At 46.5% G+C, this 21,045-nt stretch overlaps 4 protein-coding genes across 4 annotated transcripts; 2 read left to right on the top strand and 2 right to left on the bottom strand.

The window, feature by feature from the left end:
* Positions 1 to 99: 99 nt before the first annotated feature.
* F4822DRAFT_440805 (uncharacterized protein) lies at positions 100 to 10,308 on the bottom strand (the record flags this gene model as incomplete). Its single annotated transcript, XM_051462796.1, has 3 exons — positions 100 to 10,108; positions 10,168 to 10,203; positions 10,268 to 10,308. 3 exons carry the CDS (start codon positions 10,306 to 10,308, stop codon positions 538 to 540), a joined length of 9,648 nt encoding a protein of 3,215 aa, XP_051308928.1. The 3' UTR covers positions 100 to 537.
* A 601-nt stretch (positions 10,309 to 10,909) lies between these two features.
* On the top strand, positions 10,910 to 13,450 carry F4822DRAFT_94101 (DUF300-domain-containing protein). The gene is made up of 6 exons (XM_051464198.1): positions 10,910 to 11,209; positions 11,272 to 11,289; positions 11,345 to 11,398; positions 11,449 to 11,536; positions 11,599 to 12,615; positions 12,670 to 13,450. The coding sequence occupies exons 1-6, from the start codon at positions 11,121 to 11,123 to the stop codon at positions 13,168 to 13,170; spliced, it is 1,767 nt and encodes a 588-aa protein (XP_051308927.1). The 5' UTR covers positions 10,910 to 11,120; the 3' UTR covers positions 13,171 to 13,450.
* A 191-nt stretch (positions 13,451 to 13,641) lies between these two features.
* F4822DRAFT_435082 (glycoside hydrolase family 92 protein) lies at positions 13,642 to 16,190 on the bottom strand (the record flags this gene model as incomplete). Its single annotated transcript, XM_051462119.1, has 5 exons — positions 13,642 to 14,494; positions 14,553 to 14,932; positions 14,985 to 15,461; positions 15,516 to 16,028; positions 16,098 to 16,190. The coding sequence occupies 5 exons, from the start codon at positions 16,188 to 16,190 to the stop codon at positions 13,642 to 13,644; spliced, it is 2,316 nt and encodes a 771-aa protein (XP_051308926.1).
* A 1,652-nt stretch (positions 16,191 to 17,842) lies between these two features.
* F4822DRAFT_94095 (uncharacterized protein) lies at positions 17,843 to 20,563 on the top strand. The gene is made up of 2 exons (XM_051464197.1): positions 17,843 to 18,586; positions 18,647 to 20,563. The coding sequence occupies exons 1-2, from the start codon at positions 17,938 to 17,940 to the stop codon at positions 20,266 to 20,268; spliced, it is 2,271 nt and encodes a 756-aa protein (XP_051308925.1). The 5' UTR covers positions 17,843 to 17,937; the 3' UTR covers positions 20,269 to 20,563.
* The last annotated feature ends 482 nt before the right edge of the window (positions 20,564 to 21,045 follow it).

Raw genomic sequence — 21,045 nt, 5'->3', positions numbered from 1 at the left:
CATTGTGCTATGTGACTGAAAATAACGCCTCATAAGTATTGTTCAATGTGAAATTCCGTCCGTTTATAGATTGAGCCAACCTTTCATCCCTCACCGTATTGTCTTCTGGCATAGCTACTGCCCCCTCAATGACGCAAAAAGGAAGTCACATTAAAGTAGTTTGATACGGGTGGATGTGTATTAATTTAGAATATTTTTGATGTTTGTTAGCACTGCATTAGGCATTGACTATACACAATTCAAACTTAAACATGCGAATTAATCATACAAGAGAAAAATGCTATTCTTTATCGGCAATTCCAAATTGCAACTATTTCATTATGTGTATGTCTGTCTGTCCTTCTATTCCTTTCCCCTCACCGAAAACAAAATAAAAATGATTTCCCTAATACGCCCTGCTATGCTAATTGATCGACTGAGAGAATTGATGAACGATGTTTTCTATCTTCCCTCCCTACCTCCTTTATGCTATAACTCAATCTTTATTATCATTAATTTCTCCCCCTTTCTCCCCCTTTCTTCCCCTTATAAAATGTATCATGAAGACCCTAATATCTTCGCATAAGCATCTTCAACCTCACCTGCTAACTCAAGTAGTGAAACAATAACGATCTGGTGCGTAAGATTTGGTAGACGATCCCTGTGAAGACCAATCCACTCTAACGGTGGTGTAGCCTCACCCATATCTCGTAGCTGTGGTGTCTCAATGACAGGTGGTTCGAGCGCTATGTATTCGTATTTAGATTGTGGGACGTTGACTTCTGCCGTGATCTTCTGGCGTTCACCACCTTCTTTCCTTTCTTGTTCGGGCTCTGGGACACCCGTCACTTTAATCGCCGACATGGCCGGGATCTCGCGGCCCCAAGTCTGTGCTAGGGCTTTGGTGTGATTTGCCCACATCCCGCGGATATAACTGATGCGTGAGTAATTCCAACCGACTTCGACCTTACCCTCGAAGGAGCTCTTGAATATGTATTCGATAGTGCGGGATTCTGGTTTCTGCCTAGTTCGCATCATAGCTTCGACCTTGGGGACCTTGAGGATGGTTCCGCCTCTAGAGCCTGTGGCGCTGGCTACTACATCTTCGACGGAGATCTCGCTAGCTGCTTTCGGTGCTTCGATTCTACGTACACCTGCGAGTCCTATGCGCAGTTGGCCGAGAGTCATGCCTAAGTCGCTTCGAATGTGCTTGTCTTCCATGTTTGCCGCGAATCTCGCTTGCGCATTCAGAGCTTCTAACTTGAAGACCTGATGATCTGAGAATGTGCTTGGGAAAATGCCGAGATTGAGTGCCTTCAGTGTCACTACAACGTCTGTATTAAGAGATATAGGGGACGTTATGTCAGATTTGTCGGCTTGTGTTTTGCTTGGGGTAGTTGACAGAGTAGATGGTTGTGTTGTCAACGATTTTCTCTTCATATATCTTTCGATTTCGCGGAGCGAGGTCTCGTAATTTGATCTCCTCTCTTGGATTAATTTCTGGATGGCTTGCCATAAACCAACGCTTTGAGCTGCAGAGGACGTAGTGCCAAATATTTGGACGGCTTCTCCGTCGAGAGTTGCTACGAGTCTATCGCCAGATGCTTTCCTTTCCTGACGAACATTGTACATAAGGAATTCCATCTTCGTAATATCGGCGACTAGGAAAGCTTGGTAATCGAATGCGGCTTTGAGTCTGAATTGACTGAAACCAATAGAGGCTTGGATTCTCGGAGTTTCATTTAATGCTTGTTCACGCTCTGGCCATTCAATTGACGTGCGCAGCTTGAAGTTCTGAAGAGTAACGAACCCGCTTAGTCGACCGGTGCAGTCCACACCGATTCTTTCAAATCCAAGGCAGAGGTTTTGCTCCCAATCCGATGTTTTCTTGGACGAGACCCAGAACTCGGTTATAGCAAATTTGGACTTGCCTAGAGATTGTCCAAGATCGACGGTAACATTGAGGGAAGCAATAGAAATTGTGGCTGTCCAAGGAAATGCTGCTGTGGCGGCAACTTGCTGGTATCTTTGTACAAGATGACCCTGCGCTATTGATTCCGATGTGACTGTCGCAACAGGTGCCGTTGTACCTTGTCTCACTTCTCGAGGCATCCATATTTCTCGGAAGAGCAAGAAATCCTGGAGTTGCTTGGCATTGATCGCCACCTCCATCGGACTTACTTTTAGAATAGCCGAGACGCCACTTGTGCCACTGACGTGCTTGCTGTTCATCATGGAGAGGACGATTGAATCAACTTGGAAACTGCCTGTGGATTCTCGAGAGTATACGTGCTGTACAGACGTGTGAAATCCGCTAAAAGTACCAGAAATAGCGAAGAAGTTTCCGTGTTCTACCGAATGAACCGTATTCGTTGTGATATAAATATCATCGAATCGAGCTGTGGCAGCAACTCGTCCAATAGGCTGACAGCTGAGAGTAAACTCCTGTTTGCAAATACGCAGACCCAAGTTAAGTTTCACACGTCCTAACACTGCGCTTGGATCTGCTGTGAGAATATTGTTTTCTTCGCTGTTAGACTTCGGTTTGCCCTGATCTTCGCTCGATACTGTTTGCGCTGTTGGCGACTCCGGCGCATCATCGCCAACAACTTCCTTGATACTAGACGTAATGTCCATGACAAGAGGAACAATAGTTGGATAGAGGATATTTCGCGACGGGTCAATCTTAATCTCTCCATATAGGGTCGGATCTTCTCGACCATTATCTCTGTATTCGGTTTTCCAAGCCAAACCAGGAGTACGAAGTACCATGCTGTTGCCAGCTTCATCGGCATTAAACTGTCCATATTTACCAGCGAGAGTAGGTCTTTCTGGCTTTAGACCAGCCGATGCACTCAACTCTTCCGTAGCTCTTTTCCCGGAAAGGTGCACAACCGCTCCGGCAAAGTCAGCATCAATCAAAAGCGACTCCAGTCTTCTGCTTCCAAACAGTGAACGTCTGATTTCAACTACATCATCAGTTGGGCCCTTGATCTTCTTCTCTGGCATAACTATTGGCGCCCAATGTTCTGAAGCTTGCTGAACATTCTTCACTGATAGACTGATGGAGTCTTGTAAATGTGCCGCTGGGACGATGAAAGCGGAAGTTAATCGTAAATCTAGTGACTTACCCACCGCTTGGAAGGCTAGACGGCGAGCGTCGGCTGTTGAAACGAAGGCAATGTTGAAAATCACTTCTGGTAGGAGGGCCGAATTAAGTGATCGGCGGGTTTTTTCTTGGCCCGGCGGAACCATCTGTAATTGGAAATCCTCAATAGTCAGCTTCGCCGAGCTCCTCTTTCGCGTGGCAAATTCAATTCGTTGGAATGATAGAACTAGGTCCTCCTGTCCTGTTGTAGGTTGGTTTACGGTAGAAATCTGCCAGCAAAGTTGAATGTTCCGAATCTCGAATGAATACATGATGGAAGAGAGGAATGAGTCCAGGATATCGCTTTCCGTTTCTTGCTCCTCGTCATTAATCGCAATTCGAGGTTTAGACTGTCTTAACTTTCGCAGATATTCAAGCTCGCGCGACGTATCAATGTCCTTGATCTTGTCACCCATGTAGCCGAACACGTCTATGAACGTTGATATGGTGTCTGATGAGAAGTTTACCTCGAAGCCGTTAGATTTGAAGTCGAACGATCTCATCTCCTTTCCATCTTCTGACTCGCGAGTTGTGGCGGTAATCAATGCGCCGAAGGCAAGATTGCCACAGGATCTCATTTCCTCATCAAAACCTTTCTCGATATTAAACAAAATCTGGTGAAGATTGATATGTATTTCTGGGTTTTCCAAAATTGGACCCCCGTCTCTCTTATTTGCAAGCTGTACTAGGACTGTATCTAGACAGAACGACAAGCGCGCCGATGGTTCAGAATCCGATTTAATAGGTGCGTTGCCCCATATCTGGAGCCCAGCAAGGCTACCATGAACCGCATAGACCAACTTGGAATCGTTGGGTTCTGGTAATGCCGACTTTTCTATTTCGGCCCTCGTAGTGCCAAAGATTTCCTCGATATGCTCTTGTATAATTCTGCCTTGTTCTTGAATATCGTTGATAGCGTTTGATATCTCAGGGCGATTGAGGGCGGTGAGCAAACTATAGACAGCTGAGGCATCCAGTTGTATAAGTTCCAGCGAAAATATCGCTGTGACTGAATGTTCTCCTGGAGACATATGGCTGGTTATGCGGCCGTTCGTTGGGGGAATTTCCAACAAGGAAATGCTACGGGGCGTTTTGTTCACATTGATTCGTATGTTGTGAAAGTTTTCTTTGATGTCAAAATCAAGTATCACCTCCTTGCCAAAATTAGCATCCATATTTGCCCGTGCGACTTGACCAGAGATGGTGTAAGTTAGAGACTGAAGCAACGGTATCGTAATAGTATATTTGTCCAGAAACATCGCCAGGTTGACTCGGAAACTGGAGAGTCGCCCTCCTTTGCGCTCTTGAGGCTTTACTCTAGGTTCTGAAGGGAGTCTCTGTCCTAATGCATAGAGCTGGGCGACCTCGTCTCTCACTACCAGATCTAGAACCTCGGCCAACACAATGGGGTCTTGCTTTATGATAAATTCTAGATTCTGACTGCTGGCGGCTGATCTAATCGTATGAGTTGAGGACTGCTTATCGAACTGCAATTCATGTGCAACAATAACGCTCGGACGTTGAAGTTGGAAAGTCGTGAGAACTTGCGAATGGCTCTTAACTCTTGCGGAAGCCGATTCGCATCCTAAGATAATATTCGAATTCGTGGTTCCACGTAGTCCGCTGGTCATAAGCGCCGAGAGCTTGAGATTAGAACTCTGAAGCTTAGCACTTAGGTTAATCGTCTCGATAGAGATCAGGCCTTCTGCTAGTACAAATACTACGTGGAGTGGGCGAGAAGGTGCAGGTTCGTGTTTGTCCTGCTGTTCAGCCTGCAGCTCTTCAGATTTTGAAGAATCAACCTTCTTGTAAAGCCGAAGAATGTCATCTGCAAGTTCACAAAGCTCCCAATTCGACTTAATACCTGCATCGCCGCAGTGTATATTAACGATTGTGAGCGGCTCTTTAAAGTCGATAGATTTCCCATTGGTAATCTCGCGGCTGCTGAATTCCTCTTGAACTCTCATGCTGAGATCTAATACGAAAATTTCGTTCTGTTTAGGGCCAGGATCGAGGACGAGCTGTATCTCTTGAATTTTGGCCACGGCTCTGATGGGTATTTGATCGGACGGTTGCTTATTCGATTCAGACGCTTTACCAAAGATGTTGTCTAGGAGTACTGCATGTTTTGGGTCATCCAGATCCCAACTCCGCCATCGCTCAAAAGCTGCGGTGACTTGATGTCTCAAATCGGTGGTTTCATTTTGAAATCCGAATAGACAATCTCGTCTTAAGCTCTCCTTTGTATCGGGATCCAACGTAGACCACATCTGGCGCAATCTGGTAACGAGTTTCCAAGAATCATAGGTTCTAAGGTGTTTAGTTGCTGTTCGCAAGATAGCTGAAGGCCGGACGACAAAAGAAGCGTCACTCGCACTGAACCCTTCAGTTATGACGCGGTATGTAAATTGTTTGAGACGTTCATCCGCAGTTGAAAAGGTGTTAGAGAAGCACTTCGCCGTGTCAGACGCAAGCACACCAGTCCTGTGAATCAGCGAAGCAAGATATTCAACCCTGCCCGAAGACGAAGAAACATTGACCGCACCGACATCTGCATCGACATATTTTACGTCCTTCGAGCCCATATAAACCGAAACTCCTTCTATCCGAGCTAACACGGCAGCTTGCGTCTGGTCCAAACTAGAAAGTCTCTCAGCCGCCGAAAGCTCTAAAGACGCTAGACGGAAATGGAATGCCATTCGAGAGTTCCCGCCGCCAGAATCATCATCATTCGCATCGGCCCGTGATCCGGATCGAGCAGCAAGCACAAGAGTTTTAAGCGATACATCGTATTGATCTTGTGGCTCTTGCGATGAATCGGCGGGGTCAGCATTGGAGCAATTGAGAAAACGCACATTCGCCTGGGGGAGTCGCACGATGAAATCTGTGATCGACCCGTTTATCTTTGCTTGCTTTTCCGCATCGAATATGTTCGTGACTGCTCCGATTTGCAGAGTGTCTAGTATATCTTCGGGGTCAGAAGGCGATATGGCTCGTATCAATGATGCTATACACCGCAAAGATGGAGCATTGAGGAACACGTTGACTCCAGAGGGAAGTTCAAGGAGGAGACTCTGGTGAGCAGAATCCTGACTTAATTGATCAGGGTGCAAGTTTTCCAAACTAAAATCCGAAGAATTTAGTAGGTCTTCATTTCCGTCTTCGTTGGCGGAATGTAACATCGCCTCTTTCGCATCTGGTCGAACGCCCTGCAGAGGAAAGAAGGGGGCAAAATATTGACTCGAAAAACTGATGCTGGTATGGGGGTGGTCCCTCCTATCTCCAGTCTCACTATAGGCACTAAGGGGTGCCGAATGGCGCGCAGCCGAAGCCGAATTGTCCCGAGGGCTAATGTTGTGCTTTGGTTCCCTACCCCTAAGTACCATAGAATCCGGAGCAGCACGGCCAGAAGCTTGAGATCGTTGGGTAGCCCTGATTGAACCTGGCCGTAAAACGCTACCGTTGTTCGAACTAGCTAACGAAAGAAATGAATTCTTATGACGAAGCCTCGTAGAATGCTGTGAAGAATCTAAGGATAATATTGACTCCTTGTCGGCAACAGCTCCAGACAACGCTGGTTGAGGGATCGGCGGAACACTCTGCGCAGGAATATCAACAGCATCGGGGTTCGAATCATCTCGAAGACCCAGAAGTAATAAAAAGTCGGTACGGTGTGTTCGTTGGTCATGACGGCGTACAAGTTCTTGTTGCAACCGCCTTTCCTGCGCGAAGTCGTATTTCCGTCCGATAAGCGCAAAATGTACATTCGTTCGAAGAAACACATTGGTATCAACATGAGGACGGAGTCGCGACCTGTGTCTCGCAGCAGACTCCGAGTTGACGCAGGCGATCTCAAGATCAGGTACCTTAACGTCAGCACGTCTGGAGTAATGTGTCCTGGCCCAATCATTGAAAAGAACATCGATTGTTCCCGTAGAGAATAAAAAGGCGGCTTCATCCACATGCAACCAAACACGAATTGAATCAACGAAGACTCGTAAGAAGGTCACATCATACAAAACTATGGACGAATAGGGGATCAATGCGTTCTCATCGTCATCGAGAGTGAAACCAAAGGCTTTGCCTCCCGCCATGAGAGTGGTCAGAAAATCACTTGAACAATCCCCGGTAACAGATCCGGCTTTTATGTCCCAATTACACAGATATGTCGGTTCAGTAGGTGGTAGACCGAACAGACGATGGCCATGGATATCGAGACCATCCACAAATAGCTGAGTGCTTGATATTGTGCTCGTTGGGCTAGATGCACCTCCGTCTTCATCCCCAAGAGATAAACTTAGGGGGCTAAGGCACAAATCGAGATCCATGTAATAATTGGTGAAACGGAGATCCAGAGCTAATGAGGCTGCCTCAATAGGGATATTACGTTTAGCGGAATACATGTTTGCGGGTAAAAATATCTTGGGTTCATCAGCACGGATACTCAATATGACATCTAAATCATTCGATTTCTTGTGTGGAGGGCGGTCTGCAGATCGGGCATCCGGATCAGCTCCTTTTGCCCGGAGGGTTTCCTGATATTCGTCCAAGGTCCTAAAATGAACATGGTCGCCGAAGTAATTGTCCTTCATTTGCAGGAAATAACGAACAAGGAAGCCGTAGAGGTAGACAGTGGGAGACTGTCCAGAAACATCAAGAGTCAGCGTATCGGTATTCGCGGGTGAGGTTGTAGAGTTATAATGATATTTCCCTTCGATGGTCAGGCTCTCCAAGTGTCCTATCTCTTTCGAAGTCATGAATGTTGCCTGGGTATTCCATGGAGGCACATGGAGATTGAGATGTGGGGGATCAACTGCAATTTGGAAACCGATCGCGTTCGTCGCAGGGCGATAGTTATCTATCGGGATGCAAGTATCTGCTACTAAGCACGGGGTAGATAGAACTAAATACGTGTTTTCGTCAAATTTGGTGGGATCGTTGACAATATTCACGTCGTTAATGTTGAGGTAAAGGTTTAAGTTGCGAAGTCGTAAATTCAATAAATATCTGAACGGAGTGAATAGGAGATATTCGGAAGGCGGACCACTTCCCCAGTCATCTATAAGATCTATGAGTAAAAATATGTGATCTCTTAGAATGAAAAGTTCGAATTCGTCACTCTCGATATCAAACCGCCAGGTTCGGAGGCCATTCCATTTAAGAGGCGTAGACAAGTCGCAGGAAATTTGTTGACGCCCGGATTTCCATAGGAGTCCATGATTGACACTGGTTGAAACTTCTGTTGTTGGAAGATCAATCTTTAATGTATTCGTATATCCAGTGGATTTCGCCAACATGTCCATAGCATACGAAACTGTAGCATTTGGCGCAACCTTGATATCTAACCAACCACAGGGGCGTTGCTCCGCTGCTGTAGCCGCAGCGGATTTTCGATTACGCCCTCGTTCTCGCCGATTTCCTTGTTTGCGATACTCTTTTGATTCTGGCGGATCTTTTTTCCACTTCCAATTCTTCGAATCTTCGCGCGTGGGAACTCTAACCACAACTTCTTCATCAAGTTCCAAATAGAAGTTGAACTGCGTAGGCACACGGTCTGCACCAGGGAATAATCTCTGTGCAGGCTTCGCATCTTTGCATACACCAGGAAAGAATACCCTCTGTAATTCGGCTCGTTGCCTGTCTGCCCAGGGTCCGTAGTTGATTGCGCCACCTTTCAAGGATAGCTTAATGGCCCAAGCTGGTGCTGTGGTTCCGTTGATGTCCTCCAAAGAACCGTCTTCACTCTTAGGACGTAATATGTCCCGCGGTGCAACTTTCCCAGGAACATCCCAAAGTATCGTTAGTGTAGCCCCAGGGCTTTCGGCCACGGGATTCACGCTTCCGTACTCTACCGAAGACCATCGAAGCCTGTCATCTTCGTCATCATCATTGAGATATCGAGAAAGCCCTTGCCACTGACCAGAACCAGGGATACGTGTTTCCTTCGACTCTTCTTCACCATCTTGCGAATTCACCGAGAACGATTCAACAGACTTCCTCCAATATGGAATCAAGTTTCGTAATTGCCCGAGCACTTTGCGACGCTGTTTTCGAAAAGACGGTCGGTTCTGGACGGGACTGGATCCTTTTGCTACTTGCTCATCTTTGATAGCCCTAGCAAATTGCTCTTCCTTGAAACCATCATTCTCTTTCATTTCAACCACCGGATTTTCAAAATCGATCTTGAAGACTTGCTGGTAGGGATCAGGAGTCTGAGTGTCGGTCGCATCCGCCTCTCCTGACAAGGACTGGGTCTTTACGATTAGGATTGATTTGGTATTTTCGTTCCCCATCACAAGAGCCGCTCTGTTGCATTCAAAATGTATTGGAAACAACTGCAACATCAAAGGGAGATCATCCTTATCTGTCGTTTCGTGGTCATCATTCGAGGCATCGATCGTCGAGCTTGAGGCTCTTTTCTTGTGGGCTTCGAAGCCATCTTTCTCGTCAATAAAACCCAAGCCAATCTCCTTAGACTGATCATCCTTCTCGGAAGATTTGTGAAGCCGCTGTCTCGGTTTGACTGAGCTATTTGCGATACTTTCAGTCCCGTCTATAGTATTGTTATGTTCGGATTGGAGGGAAACAGTCATCGCATCGAGTATGGAATCGTAGGCAGCGCTGCGATTGTAAACAAACCACTCCAACCCAGACACGGCAATATTGACACGGCAAGGAAGTTTGCTAGCGCTTAGCGTTTTACCGTCCCGAGACTTTGCATCCCTTTCCCCAGCGCCGACTCCAACGTCTCGCACCCTACGCAACCAGTAAGACCAGGTGAGGTGTCCATTTTGAATAATAATCGTTTCGTTATTTCCGTGGTATCGAAGGCCGGTGAAGAATATGCGACCGCCGAGCAAAGACCACTGCAACGCTTGAATATCGATGTAGACCCGGTATCTATGCCACGTGTAGGCGCGAATGATGTACGAGACGATGGAGGCGAATACTCTGTTAAAGTATAGCAGGAAGAAGACGGCACTTTAAACATTAGTCACATAAAAAGGGATTATATAAGGTATGCGACATAAGTAACTTACAGAACACCACAGACTATGATATAAGCTAGGAATTGGCTGTGCCTTGTCAGTTCCGATGTATTCGAGATATCTCTCCTAGTAATAACATGGCGTAACCTACCCATTGAAGTCGTGCCAGCTCGGCACGATGTTGTTAGCCATGGTAACTTCAGCCCTCCCCGACCCCCCAAACACCCCCTACGATTTGTGTCGTCTAAACTCTCCTCTCCACGATCCTAGGTACATATAGCATTAAGCTCCAAGCCATAGTCTTCGATCGAGTGGCGACGCCTCCTCGAAGGAGTACTATTTCGCATTGGACATTTGGCGGAAAGGTAGGTTACTCGACGACAAGGGTTCTGGAGTTGTGAATATCATCAGATTTGGTTCCAATGGAAAGTAGATCGGAATCCAACAGTACTTGAGTACATTAGAAAATGAAAGTAAAATAAGAACAATTCAACACGGCTACATGTAGATTAGATTGTATGCATGACGCGTGACGGACAGGGATAGGTAAGCAAGCGCGGCAAGCCGAGGTGAGGAGCGAACCAACTAGCGTTGCAGCAGCATCCCGTTTTAGTGGAGATTCATAATTAAGTCGAATCGTTTACTCCGAATTTACAAGTGCTTATCGATTATCCCCAAACGGCAACCCACCCACATAAGCTTCATGGATGCATGTGGTAGCACAACTACGTACACGACGATGCGTGCCATGTATGATTGATTAGGTACATATAGGTACGTACTTCCCTGGAATTACAGTGACTGGCACCTACAGGCATCCTCGAATTCTTGATCAAATGACAACCATTTCATCCATTTTCCTCCCACTACCAAATACTTAATTTCCACGCGTCGATTTACATATCTACAACGACACAACGCTTTTCGACCATGCACTGCTGAGTTTCTTACTGGTTCCGTAGGCGGAGAAACGTATCTTTGTCCGGTTGTCTCAACCCGACAACATGGCTGGAGGCACCGGCCAAAAGTTTGGGACGGCCGCAACCATTATTGCTGGTGTATTTTCTCTGGCGGCTACTTTGATGTCTATTGTGTAGGCCCTATCCATTTACTATTGTTCAATAAAGGAGAATAACTAACGTAGTACTGATATAGTTCGATATGGCTCCAATTGTATGTCCCCCCTTGATCCCGCGATGATCGTGCATTTCGTTAAACGTCTATATAGAAAGAATTACCGAAAACCACTGCTACAACGATATGTCGTGCGAATATTGTTGATGTGAGAATAATCAGAAGTTCATCCCACTCGTACTAGGCTGATGTTATCAGGGTCCCCATATACTCTATAAGTTCTTGGGTTAGTATGGTATCTTTGGCCTCAGCCGCGTTTCTAGACCCAATAAGGGACATATATGAGGTACGAATGCAGTAGTCTTTCTCCTAAGCAACATATTAGGCTGACATTGCTGGCAACAAAAGGCTTTCACGATCTATACTTTCTTCCAACTCCTAATTAACTACCTCGATGGCGAACGAGCCCTTATAATTATGGCACACGGTCGTGCACCTGTACACCACCTGTGGCCATTAAACCACGCCTTCCCGAAAGTTGATATATCCGACCCCTATACTTTCTTAGCCATAAAGCGAGGCATCCTTCAATACGCATGGCTTAAGCCCATCTTGGGTGTCGCCGCAATCATTATGAAGGCCACAGGAATCTACCAAGAAGGATACATTGGGGTGTCTTCAGGCTACCTCTGGAGTGGCATTATCTACAATATCAGCGTGACCGTCAGTCTGTACTCGCTGGGTCTATTTTGGGTCTGCATGCATAGAGATCTGGTGCCATTCCGGCCCGTGCCCAAGTTTCTCTGTATCAAACTGATCATCTTCGCCTCATACTGGCAAGGATTTCTCCTTTCCATTCTGGTTTGGCTTGGTGCCATTCCGGACAATGTTCAGGGGTATACTCCGGACAATCTCGCTGCTGCAATTCAGGACGCTTTGATCTGTTGCGAGATGCCCGCATTTGCCGTGGCACATTGGTATGCCTTCTCCTGGCATGATTACGCTGACAACACAATTTCTTCTGCTAGACTACCTGTCAAATATGCAGCAAGGGATGCTTTTGGTGTTGTCGACCTTGTTGAGGACTCCAAACAGACTTTCCGAGGCGATCAGTACAGTTACAGAGTGTTCGATTCTAGCGGGAAAATCATTGCCCACGAAGATTCTACATCTCGATTCGCAAGATTGAAAGACGGTATGAGATATAAGCGAGGTGGTGAAGCAAAATATTGGATTCCCAAACCCGGGGAAGTTAGGGGAGAGATGAGTGCGAATACACCGCTCTTAAACAATGATGGGGGTCCAAGTGGTGCTAGCGACCCCACGCCGAAGTATAGTCACGGTTCTACAGAAGAGACTCCATTGGATCCCGACGACGAGAGCCTCTACCACAAGGCGCGAGACCTAGAGTTTGGAGATTGGAATGTAAGTTGAATTAACAGATTTCATCCTTATCAAACTCATTACTGATTTTCAAAGTATCCTGTTATTACAGCAAATGTGCCGACGAGAGAGCGTTGGCTCGCTAGGCAGCCAGTATATCAATCGAGTACTGGGGCTTGGCATGCCAGCCGATCTCACTCAACACAAAGCATCAGCAACAGACCTGCAGCTCCGACGTCTCCGAGTGCCCAGACAGTGGTCAGCAAAAAGAAAAAGAAAAATAAACAGAAGCAACCCAAAGCCACACCTAAATCTCCTCCAGAACCAACAGCTATCGCTGCTGAGGAAGCACAATCAAAAGGGCCCCTCGGCGCTCCAGTTCTCTCAACATCGGATCCCCAGATTTTAGAAGAAGAGGCCGAGGAAGAAGATCCCACATTTAAAGTAGGAGATGCAACACCCGACGAAGTCACCCCTGGAGGGCAACAAAACGGGCAATGGGGCGGCGACGGAGCAGGGCCTGGCACAACAAGTCCAATTTTCAATACCGGCAACGAGGACGAGTTTCGGAATGTTTGGGACAGCGATCGCTTGTGATTTGCAACTAGCTAGTTCTGCACTGCTCTTTAATGTTTTTTGCGCCGTTATTATTAGATACCCTGGATTTTTCGCATACGGCTATTCCATGTTGGTTTTGTACGGAGCATACTGGTGTATTTATGCTTTCAAAACATCAAGCAAGTTGAGAAAATTGTTGTTTCTAGCCGTGTGATTGAGTATATGGCGTCTTCGACCGCGGTGCGTAAGGTATTTAGATACCTTCGATGAAATAAATCAACCTAATCAATCAAGAGAACTAAAGCACTATTTAAAATGTAGAGTGAGCTGAGACACAACTCGTTGAGGTTGAACAATTGACTGAAGTATATTATGACTTTGCTGAACATAATTCGGCTTTGCCATATTTATATATACGTCAATATTTTATATATACAAGAACTAAAGTTATTCCCTATCTACGTTCTCAATCTTTTTTTGTTATGTATATTTAACGCCCGGATTTTATTTTCACGAACTCCCCGTCGCCGGGCTTGGTGGTGCATCGCCAGTCGCCCAATTAACAGGATCGGACCCAAGCACAAAGTCCAACCTTCCTCCATTAGCAAACACATCCTCCCACGCAATCCACGCCTTATCCCAACTCTTCCCATTGACCTTGAGCGATTGCACATAATATGCATCCTCACCACCGCCAGTAGTTGTGATCAATACCTTCTTAGCATTACCAAGATCGATAGTCAAGTCCTTAAACCAAGGCGAGCCGATGAGGAATGTAGTCTGACCCGTGATGGGGTATAGTCCGATGATAGACCACAAGACCCACGACTCCATAGCGCCAGCATCCGAGTTTCCGGGGAGGCCACCTGGGGTCGGGGCGTAGTAGCTGTTAGCGGCGTAACGGCTGTGCTTGACAGTTAGGTCCTGACGTCCGACGAAATTGAATAGATACGGAGACGTGAAGCTAGGCTCGTTACCCGGGTTAAACAGGGTGTGATTGAATTGAGAATTGCCGGAGCTCACGCCGCCCTCGAAGAACTTCTCGAGACGCGCAAGGAATTTATCATTTCCGCCCGAAAGCTCAATCAACTTATTCATATCGTGATGCGCATTGAACGAGTACTCATACGGCAAAGCCTCGTAGTAGTCATCACCCCAGTAGCAGCCGCCGCAGCTGAGCGGGTCTTGGTCCTGGAAATTGCCGTCTTCGTCAATGGGGCCGAGGAAACCCGAAAAGCCCAACGCCTCCAAGTCTGGGTTCCACTGGTTACGCCAGTTACGCGATCGGTTGAGATACTTTTGCGCGTCATCACCCTTTCCTAGACCCTTAGCAACTTGATAAAGACCGAAATCGTTTCCAGCGCTGCAGTTTGTTAGTCTCAATAAACTACTAACATGGATACAATTAAGATGTTACTTACTATTCAATAGCACGGCTGACTGAGCGTCCGTACTTCGTGGTGATGTACCCATGGTCTATCCAATCCGGCAGAGCTCCTCGTCCTTCCTTCGTTGAGGAAGACTTATCTCTCGAGTCATTGTTATTCGGAGGTACGGTCTCGGCGTCGGTGACCATGGCAGAATATGCGTCATCCCAATTGATAGCACCGCGAACACCCTTCACATAAGCATCCGCAAGAATGTTGTCTGCGTTAGAACCACCCTGTGTCGCACCATTGAAAAACGAAGATCGTGCATCGGGCAAGAAACCGTCATTCCTCCAGATGTCGATAAGCGAACGGATGAATTCTTCGTATACTACTGGTTGCAGGATGTGCAAAAGAGACGTCGTGCAACGGAACTGCGTCAGATTAGACAATACAATTCAATGAATGGGTAAATAATCAACCTACCAGATCCCAGAAGGTGAAGATATCGTCGTAGTAGGGCTCACTTGACGACCAAAGCGGATTCTCTCCAGTTTTATTAGTAGGTATGAGGGACATATGATATAAGGACGAGTAAAGAAGCTGAAGCCTGGTGGTATTGGAAGTATCCGTTGTGGTGATCTTCGACAATACTTGGTCATTCCACGCCTTAACAACATTGTTTTCAAGAGTTTCCAGAGCCGTCCCTGAGGGTATCTCTTTATCAACATTGCCGCAGGCCTGCTCGGATGAAATGAACGAAACTCCCACTCTCGAGGTTACTTCCGTGCTATCGAACGTGAAGACAGCACCGAGTCGGGCATCGGAGTCTTGTGTATCCGCATCGCTAAAGTCTACTAAGTCTTCGCCTGACGAGTCCTTACCAAGGAATGTCTTGAACGTGGCTGGCTGGTCGAAATAGCCGCAAAAGTAGACCGTCCATTTTGGAGCGCGATTCCAGCCCTAAATATGTTAACAATTTCTCATAGCTTCCCCTTTCAGTTTCGGTAGACATACGTTGTCATATGAACCAGATCCTTGATACTTCACTCCACCGTCTGTCGTTGTCACGGATATGTTTCCACCAAGATAGTTCTGACCTAGACCTTGACCGCGAAAAGATGGTAGCACATGAGAAACGTCAACAACGATGTTTGAATCGCCCTTGTTTTCCGGAAATTGGTACTTAAACAATCCGGCTTTACCAGTCGCACCCAACTCTACAGTAACACCGCTGGATAAACTCGACTTATAATAACCTAATTTCGACTCATCCGCGCTGCTTCGACCAACACTTTGGTTTGTCAATGGGTTGTCGATTGTGCCAACGACAGGCATTTGGGAGACTACTCCGTATTTCGGCGCGCCACCTGTGCCACTTTCATGCAAGAGACTGAATCCGATGAAGCTACCGGTTGACTGGTACCCCGAGTAGCTATCCGATCCGGTGTATAAATCGGGTCCCAACTTCACCATCCCGAAGGGTAGGGAAACACCTGGAAATGTGTTTCCTCCATTGACAGAGCCGGTCTTTGATGGAAAACATTAATTTTGAAACATATTCAACGCTTTGTATCAATTGGATATTAAATAACTTACCAGTGGCAACACATATTGACTCAATTCTTGGGCTTGGATGCTATTAGCCTGAGAAAGCGCTAGACCCAATGCTGTGCCCGCAGAAGGACGCATCGTGACGATGGAGAGTTGATTAAATTGACTGATACCAAAACATGAAGAAAAATGTTTGGGCATCAGATCAGCTCCCACACAGATATAGATACTCTAGATAATCTAAAGAGTACGAAGTAGCGACGGGATATACCTCGCGTAAAGAGAGACTGGGTATATCTCCAGTAAAGAATGACAGTGAATAGAGAAAAATGAAAAGGTAAATAGCTGACGACATGGATAATACCTAAATGTGTGAAATGTATGCATAAGTCACCCACCTCCTGAACCTACCTAATATTAGACCTATTAAAGAGACTCCCCAAGCCACGGTGCCTAGAAAGGGACTAGAATCCTTATGGATCGGATTGTGCATTCAACTGATGGAATGGACGGCAATAGCTCCATCAGCTGTAACGTTGACCAAGATTATGGGCAGGTTCTTGGGAAACCCTGCAGCTAGTGTGCATACCTAGAGCTGCTAGGTACACCTATAATGAAAGGGCCGCTGGGGTGGAGTTTTGGTTGAGGCGCAGTGAGATCATCGCCGGAGAACCTTGATCATCCAATCTTGGCAGCTGGAGGTGAGGCTACTATTTCGTAAGCATAGCGAATAGATACATGATAGTCTGACTATCAAAATATACCTATTCCATCGTGAATTGATATATAGAGGGAGCCATAATCAATACCTAAGTAGAGAAGGTACTGACCTAATAATCGTGTACTATCCTCACAGTAGAATTGAGTTTCGGGTGATGGTTGCATCGTTCTTTAGTAGCACGTGCTGTATTTTATTAGTATTCCTTCGTCTGAGGTCTTACTATACATGTACTAAGAGATCAGCAAGGGTTGATGCTAGTGTAGTTTCCGATTTCCCGTTGACTTAATTATTAGTCCCAAGGCTAAAGTCGTCTGAACTTGTTTTGACTTGTGGTTTGCGACCCTAGCCATGGACAAGAATCCTACTATCAACTCATTAGCAAACGTATAAGTTCCGAGAATGGCAGGTGTTTGCTTCGCAGTTGAACTTGTGTAGCTATCCCATCGAATAGAACGCATTAAATCTCATCACACAGCGTGCTTGGGGATCTTTGTTCACCAGTAGAACCAATCATAGTCATGATATTGCCCAGGTGCTTAGATCTTGCATGGGCCGGTTATCCGAGTTTAGTTGCTAGCGACGCAAGCTGCTTTTCGAGGATATCATGAATTGAATTAGATCAGGACGGTATCGTCATGTTTCCAACCCGCTGGAATGTCATTCTGATAAGCCAGAAACTATTAAGATCTTGTACTGAAGCAATTGGCGGCAGACCTCAAGTTCCAGTTGCTTCTTAGTCTCTAATGGAAGTAGTTGAAAGTTGTTGAAGACATCACTTTTTCTTTTCTAAGACTTAGAAGAGGGAGGGGGGTACTCTAATATGGTATAGGAACATACAGCCTTTGTAGTGCAATATATATATAAACCGGTATGATTATATAATATTATTGATATCCTATAAATGAATAACGGTTCGTGTCTGATTACATGATTCTGTTTCACAAGACATTGACGCAACGCGCCGCGGGGTAAAAAAATTACAGCACGCAGGTACACTCTAAAAAACCCCCACCAGGGCTGAAAATTTCTGGGTAGCTTGTTACGGCGGGTGGGTATTCCGTCTATTCGTCATTTTTCTTTCTTCACTCACCGCATTCACAATTCTGCCAGTCTTTATCATTTATCCATCATCGCGCCGAGTCACGAAATTGCGAATTCAACAAGATGGGTCGCCGACCTAATCCTTTAATCCTCGAGTATTTTGAGCGTGGTGAGAAGCTCAAGGATAATAGTAATAGGTATCATCATCGCTGCAAGGCTTGCGGCGAGGACTTCCCGAAAGGTCGAATTGACAGTCTTACGGCTCACTTGACTAAAAAATGTCCTGCCATCCCCGAAGCCGACCGAGTCAATGCTCTGTTGTCGCTGAATGGATATAACGGCGACTCGAGCGGTCGTACTAACGGCGTGTCTCATCGCGCCCAGTCTCAACCTCAACACCAGTCCCAATCTCAATCTCAATACGACAGTCTCATCCATTCGAGTCCGAATCCCGCTCCTTCACCTACTCCTGCCGCCGTTCCTAATCTCAACTCTCTCCCGGCTCCCTCTATCGACCAAAGCCAGAGTCAAATATGGACTCCCCTAGAAACTCTTGCCGAAGTCTCGCGACAAATCGAGGCCAATGAGAAGCACGATGATCCTACACCGACCACCCAAGAGCCCGTGTCGGCGGCTGTACACGCCGTCCGAACCACCCTTGCCGCCGCCGTTCCACCTAGAACCAACTCGAACCCATTCGAGTTACACGAGCAATTCTCCCTCGAGAATCCACCCATGGGCTTCAATAATACTACGCATCGCGATAATGAGGGTACGTGTTGAAAGAGAAATTCGAGATTATGTGAACATAAACTAATAATAAATCAAACAGGTACGGATGCGTCGCAAAAGTCACCCGAATTGCCCCACAGCGAACTCACACACGACGAGGAGCGACTCAGGCAGTTTTTACAGAGCACGAGCGCCGGATCGCCCACCCAGTCGACATTGTCTGTTGCCGCCGCTGCGACCGCACGCCTCAATCCTTCACTTCTAGACCCTCAACTTCTCACAGACGAGGCGGTTCCCGAAACTAGCCATCATCAGAATCAATCCACTGAGATGATGATTAACTACCCTCCTTCGCCCGAGAGACAACATGTACCGGCTACTACAAATGGATCTTCCACTCCTTGGGATGGCATGACGTACATCCCTGACGATATCCACGCTCCAGCAACCGTCAATGATCATGGTCAACACTTAGCCGCGACTTTGAATAGAGGTGGACTTCGCATGGACACAAGCAATGGCGTCAATGGTGCCCGTCACCGACACAGTCGAGCGCGCTTTGACTCCCGTCGGCGAAAGGAGGTTCAGGAAGTCCGTCGCATTGGAGCGTGCATTCGATGCCGAATTTTACGAAAGACGTGCTCTAACAGCACACCTTGCGACGCTTGCAAGAAGGTTTTATCTCCCCGAGTATGGCATACTGGATGTGTACGAACGAGGCTTTCTGAGTACATCGACCTCTATTCAGCTGGTGTCCAGGCTGTGATGGCTCAGAAACGAATCAACCGTTGTAAGACAACGCACCACCTAGAGAATACTGGTGTAACAGTTGAAGTTTCTCATTTTCCCGAGACGGGCCCCAAGGCTGTATTCCAGGTCTTAAATGGAACACCGAAAGAAGGTGATGAAATTCTGCCTGACAGCCTTAGTCGAGTCGTCCTTCTCGATAGTAATAGCGAGGACATTCCGACCAAGGTAGAACAGTACATGCGCCAAGCTCTTTTGGAGTTGATTCGCTGTGAACCCTCCCACTACGTCCGCGTCACTCTCGAAACTGCTGTTGCGGTTGCAGGCGCCACCAATGACGAATTACTCCAAAGATCTCTTGAGCTGTGGGGTATTGTCGAGATGATGGATCGTGAACGTCAGTGGACCATGCTAGCAAAGGAGCCAAAGGACGATGCTAAAGGTTATTGGGTTAAGGACGATACCGATAGCGAGGCCTACACCAACATCTGCATGCAGCTCACAGCAGCAGCCGAGCGTAAAGCTTCCGCCGCTAGCAAGAATCTACTTGGTAGCATTCAGCGCAGTCTACAGGATGGTAAGATGAAGCTTGGGTTCCCCATGTTTCTCACAGTAATGCTATTCCTTAATTGTATGGAGAAAACTACTTGGGCATTCAAGGCATGGGATGAGGAGAATCTCCGACCGAAGTGGCCATTGGAGAAGCCACCCAGCCACTTCACCACCCAAGGACAGGGACTTACGGAGCTTTTGAAGATGTTGCTTAACATTCGACATATTCTTCCCAAGACTGTCCCTACTGGTCCTAACTCCCCTATTATCGCTGATGAAAGTGACCTGACCATTCAAAACTACTTCCATCATTTGAACGTTACTCCAAGCTATTTACACACACGTCGTGACCAGAACAACTTTCAGCCAACCGATTCGCGTTCACTAGAGTTCCTGTTCTGCGCACCTCTCCTACTCCAATAGAGTAATCCCAATTATCTTCCTTTTTTTCAGTCCCGCATACAACGCAAAGGGCTGAAATAGGACACGCCACATTCCCCAAAATGACTATTGTATAAAGCCACGGACGTCCATAGCACTCGGAGTTTTCACATCCTTACATAAACATAGGAGTTTCCCCGAAAGAAAATACGAATCACGACTATAGACATGCACATGGTGTATGTACGATCACACGATCAATCATAAGACACCTCTCACTTCAGACATCCACATACTTCACCACGCACACGACAATCTACATATAAGGTTTCCAACATCGTCGAGCAAAGGAGATCGGATAGAGAAAAAAAAAAGACAAAAGCAATGATTTTCAGACGGAATACAGCACGTCTCACGACAAAAATGACGATTTGATACCGGCCAGGTGTTTTTTCTCTTCTTGCCTCTCTTTGGCCTCTGGAAATCTCTGGAGGCTATTTAACCTATTCTTTTTTAATAGGCGTTGGACGTCAAAAAGCAATATAGGCACGGAAAAAAAAGACAATGGACTTGACTCAATTCTATAGAACGAAAATACCCCTGACAATCACGTTGATACGAGCATGATAAAATGGCGTTGGTGGACTTTCTTTCTTTTTTTCTTCTCTTCGGCCTAGCATCGATTGGAGATTTGCCCGCATTTTGCGATTTGCATTCTCGTTGTGGAGGCGGACTACTTTATATAGATGATGCAGTTATGAGACGACGCCGGATCCGATTAATAATGAATTACTTGACCCAGATATATTGTGCTTTTTC

Source organism: Hypoxylon trugodes (genome assembly GCF_022578975.1).
Source record: "Hypoxylon trugodes strain CBS 135444 unplaced genomic scaffold F4822scaffold_12, whole genome shotgun sequence".
Lineage (NCBI taxonomy): Eukaryota > Fungi > Ascomycota > Sordariomycetes > Xylariales > Hypoxylaceae > Hypoxylon > Hypoxylon trugodes.
The sequence above is the reverse complement of the archived record's forward strand: the minus strand, read 5'-3'. Positions and strand labels throughout refer to the sequence as shown.

Coding starts and splice junctions, on each gene's coding strand:
- F4822DRAFT_94095 (XM_051464197.1), top strand. CDS start 17,938: ATGGGTCGCCGACCTAATCCTTTAATCCTCGAGTATTTTGAGCGTGGT. Junction 18,587..18,646: donor TACGCATCGCGATAATGAGG/GTACGTGTTGAA, acceptor TAAATCAAACAG/GTACGGATGCGTCGCAAAAG.
- F4822DRAFT_94101 (XM_051464198.1), top strand. CDS start 11,121: ATGGCTGGAGGCACCGGCCAAAAGTTTGGGACGGCCGCAACCATTATT. Junction 11,537..11,598: donor CAATAAGGGACATATATGAG/GTACGAATGCAG, acceptor TGGCAACAAAAG/GCTTTCACGATCTATACTTT. Junction 12,616..12,669: donor TAGAGTTTGGAGATTGGAAT/GTAAGTTGAATT, acceptor TGATTTTCAAAG/TATCCTGTTATTACAGCAAA.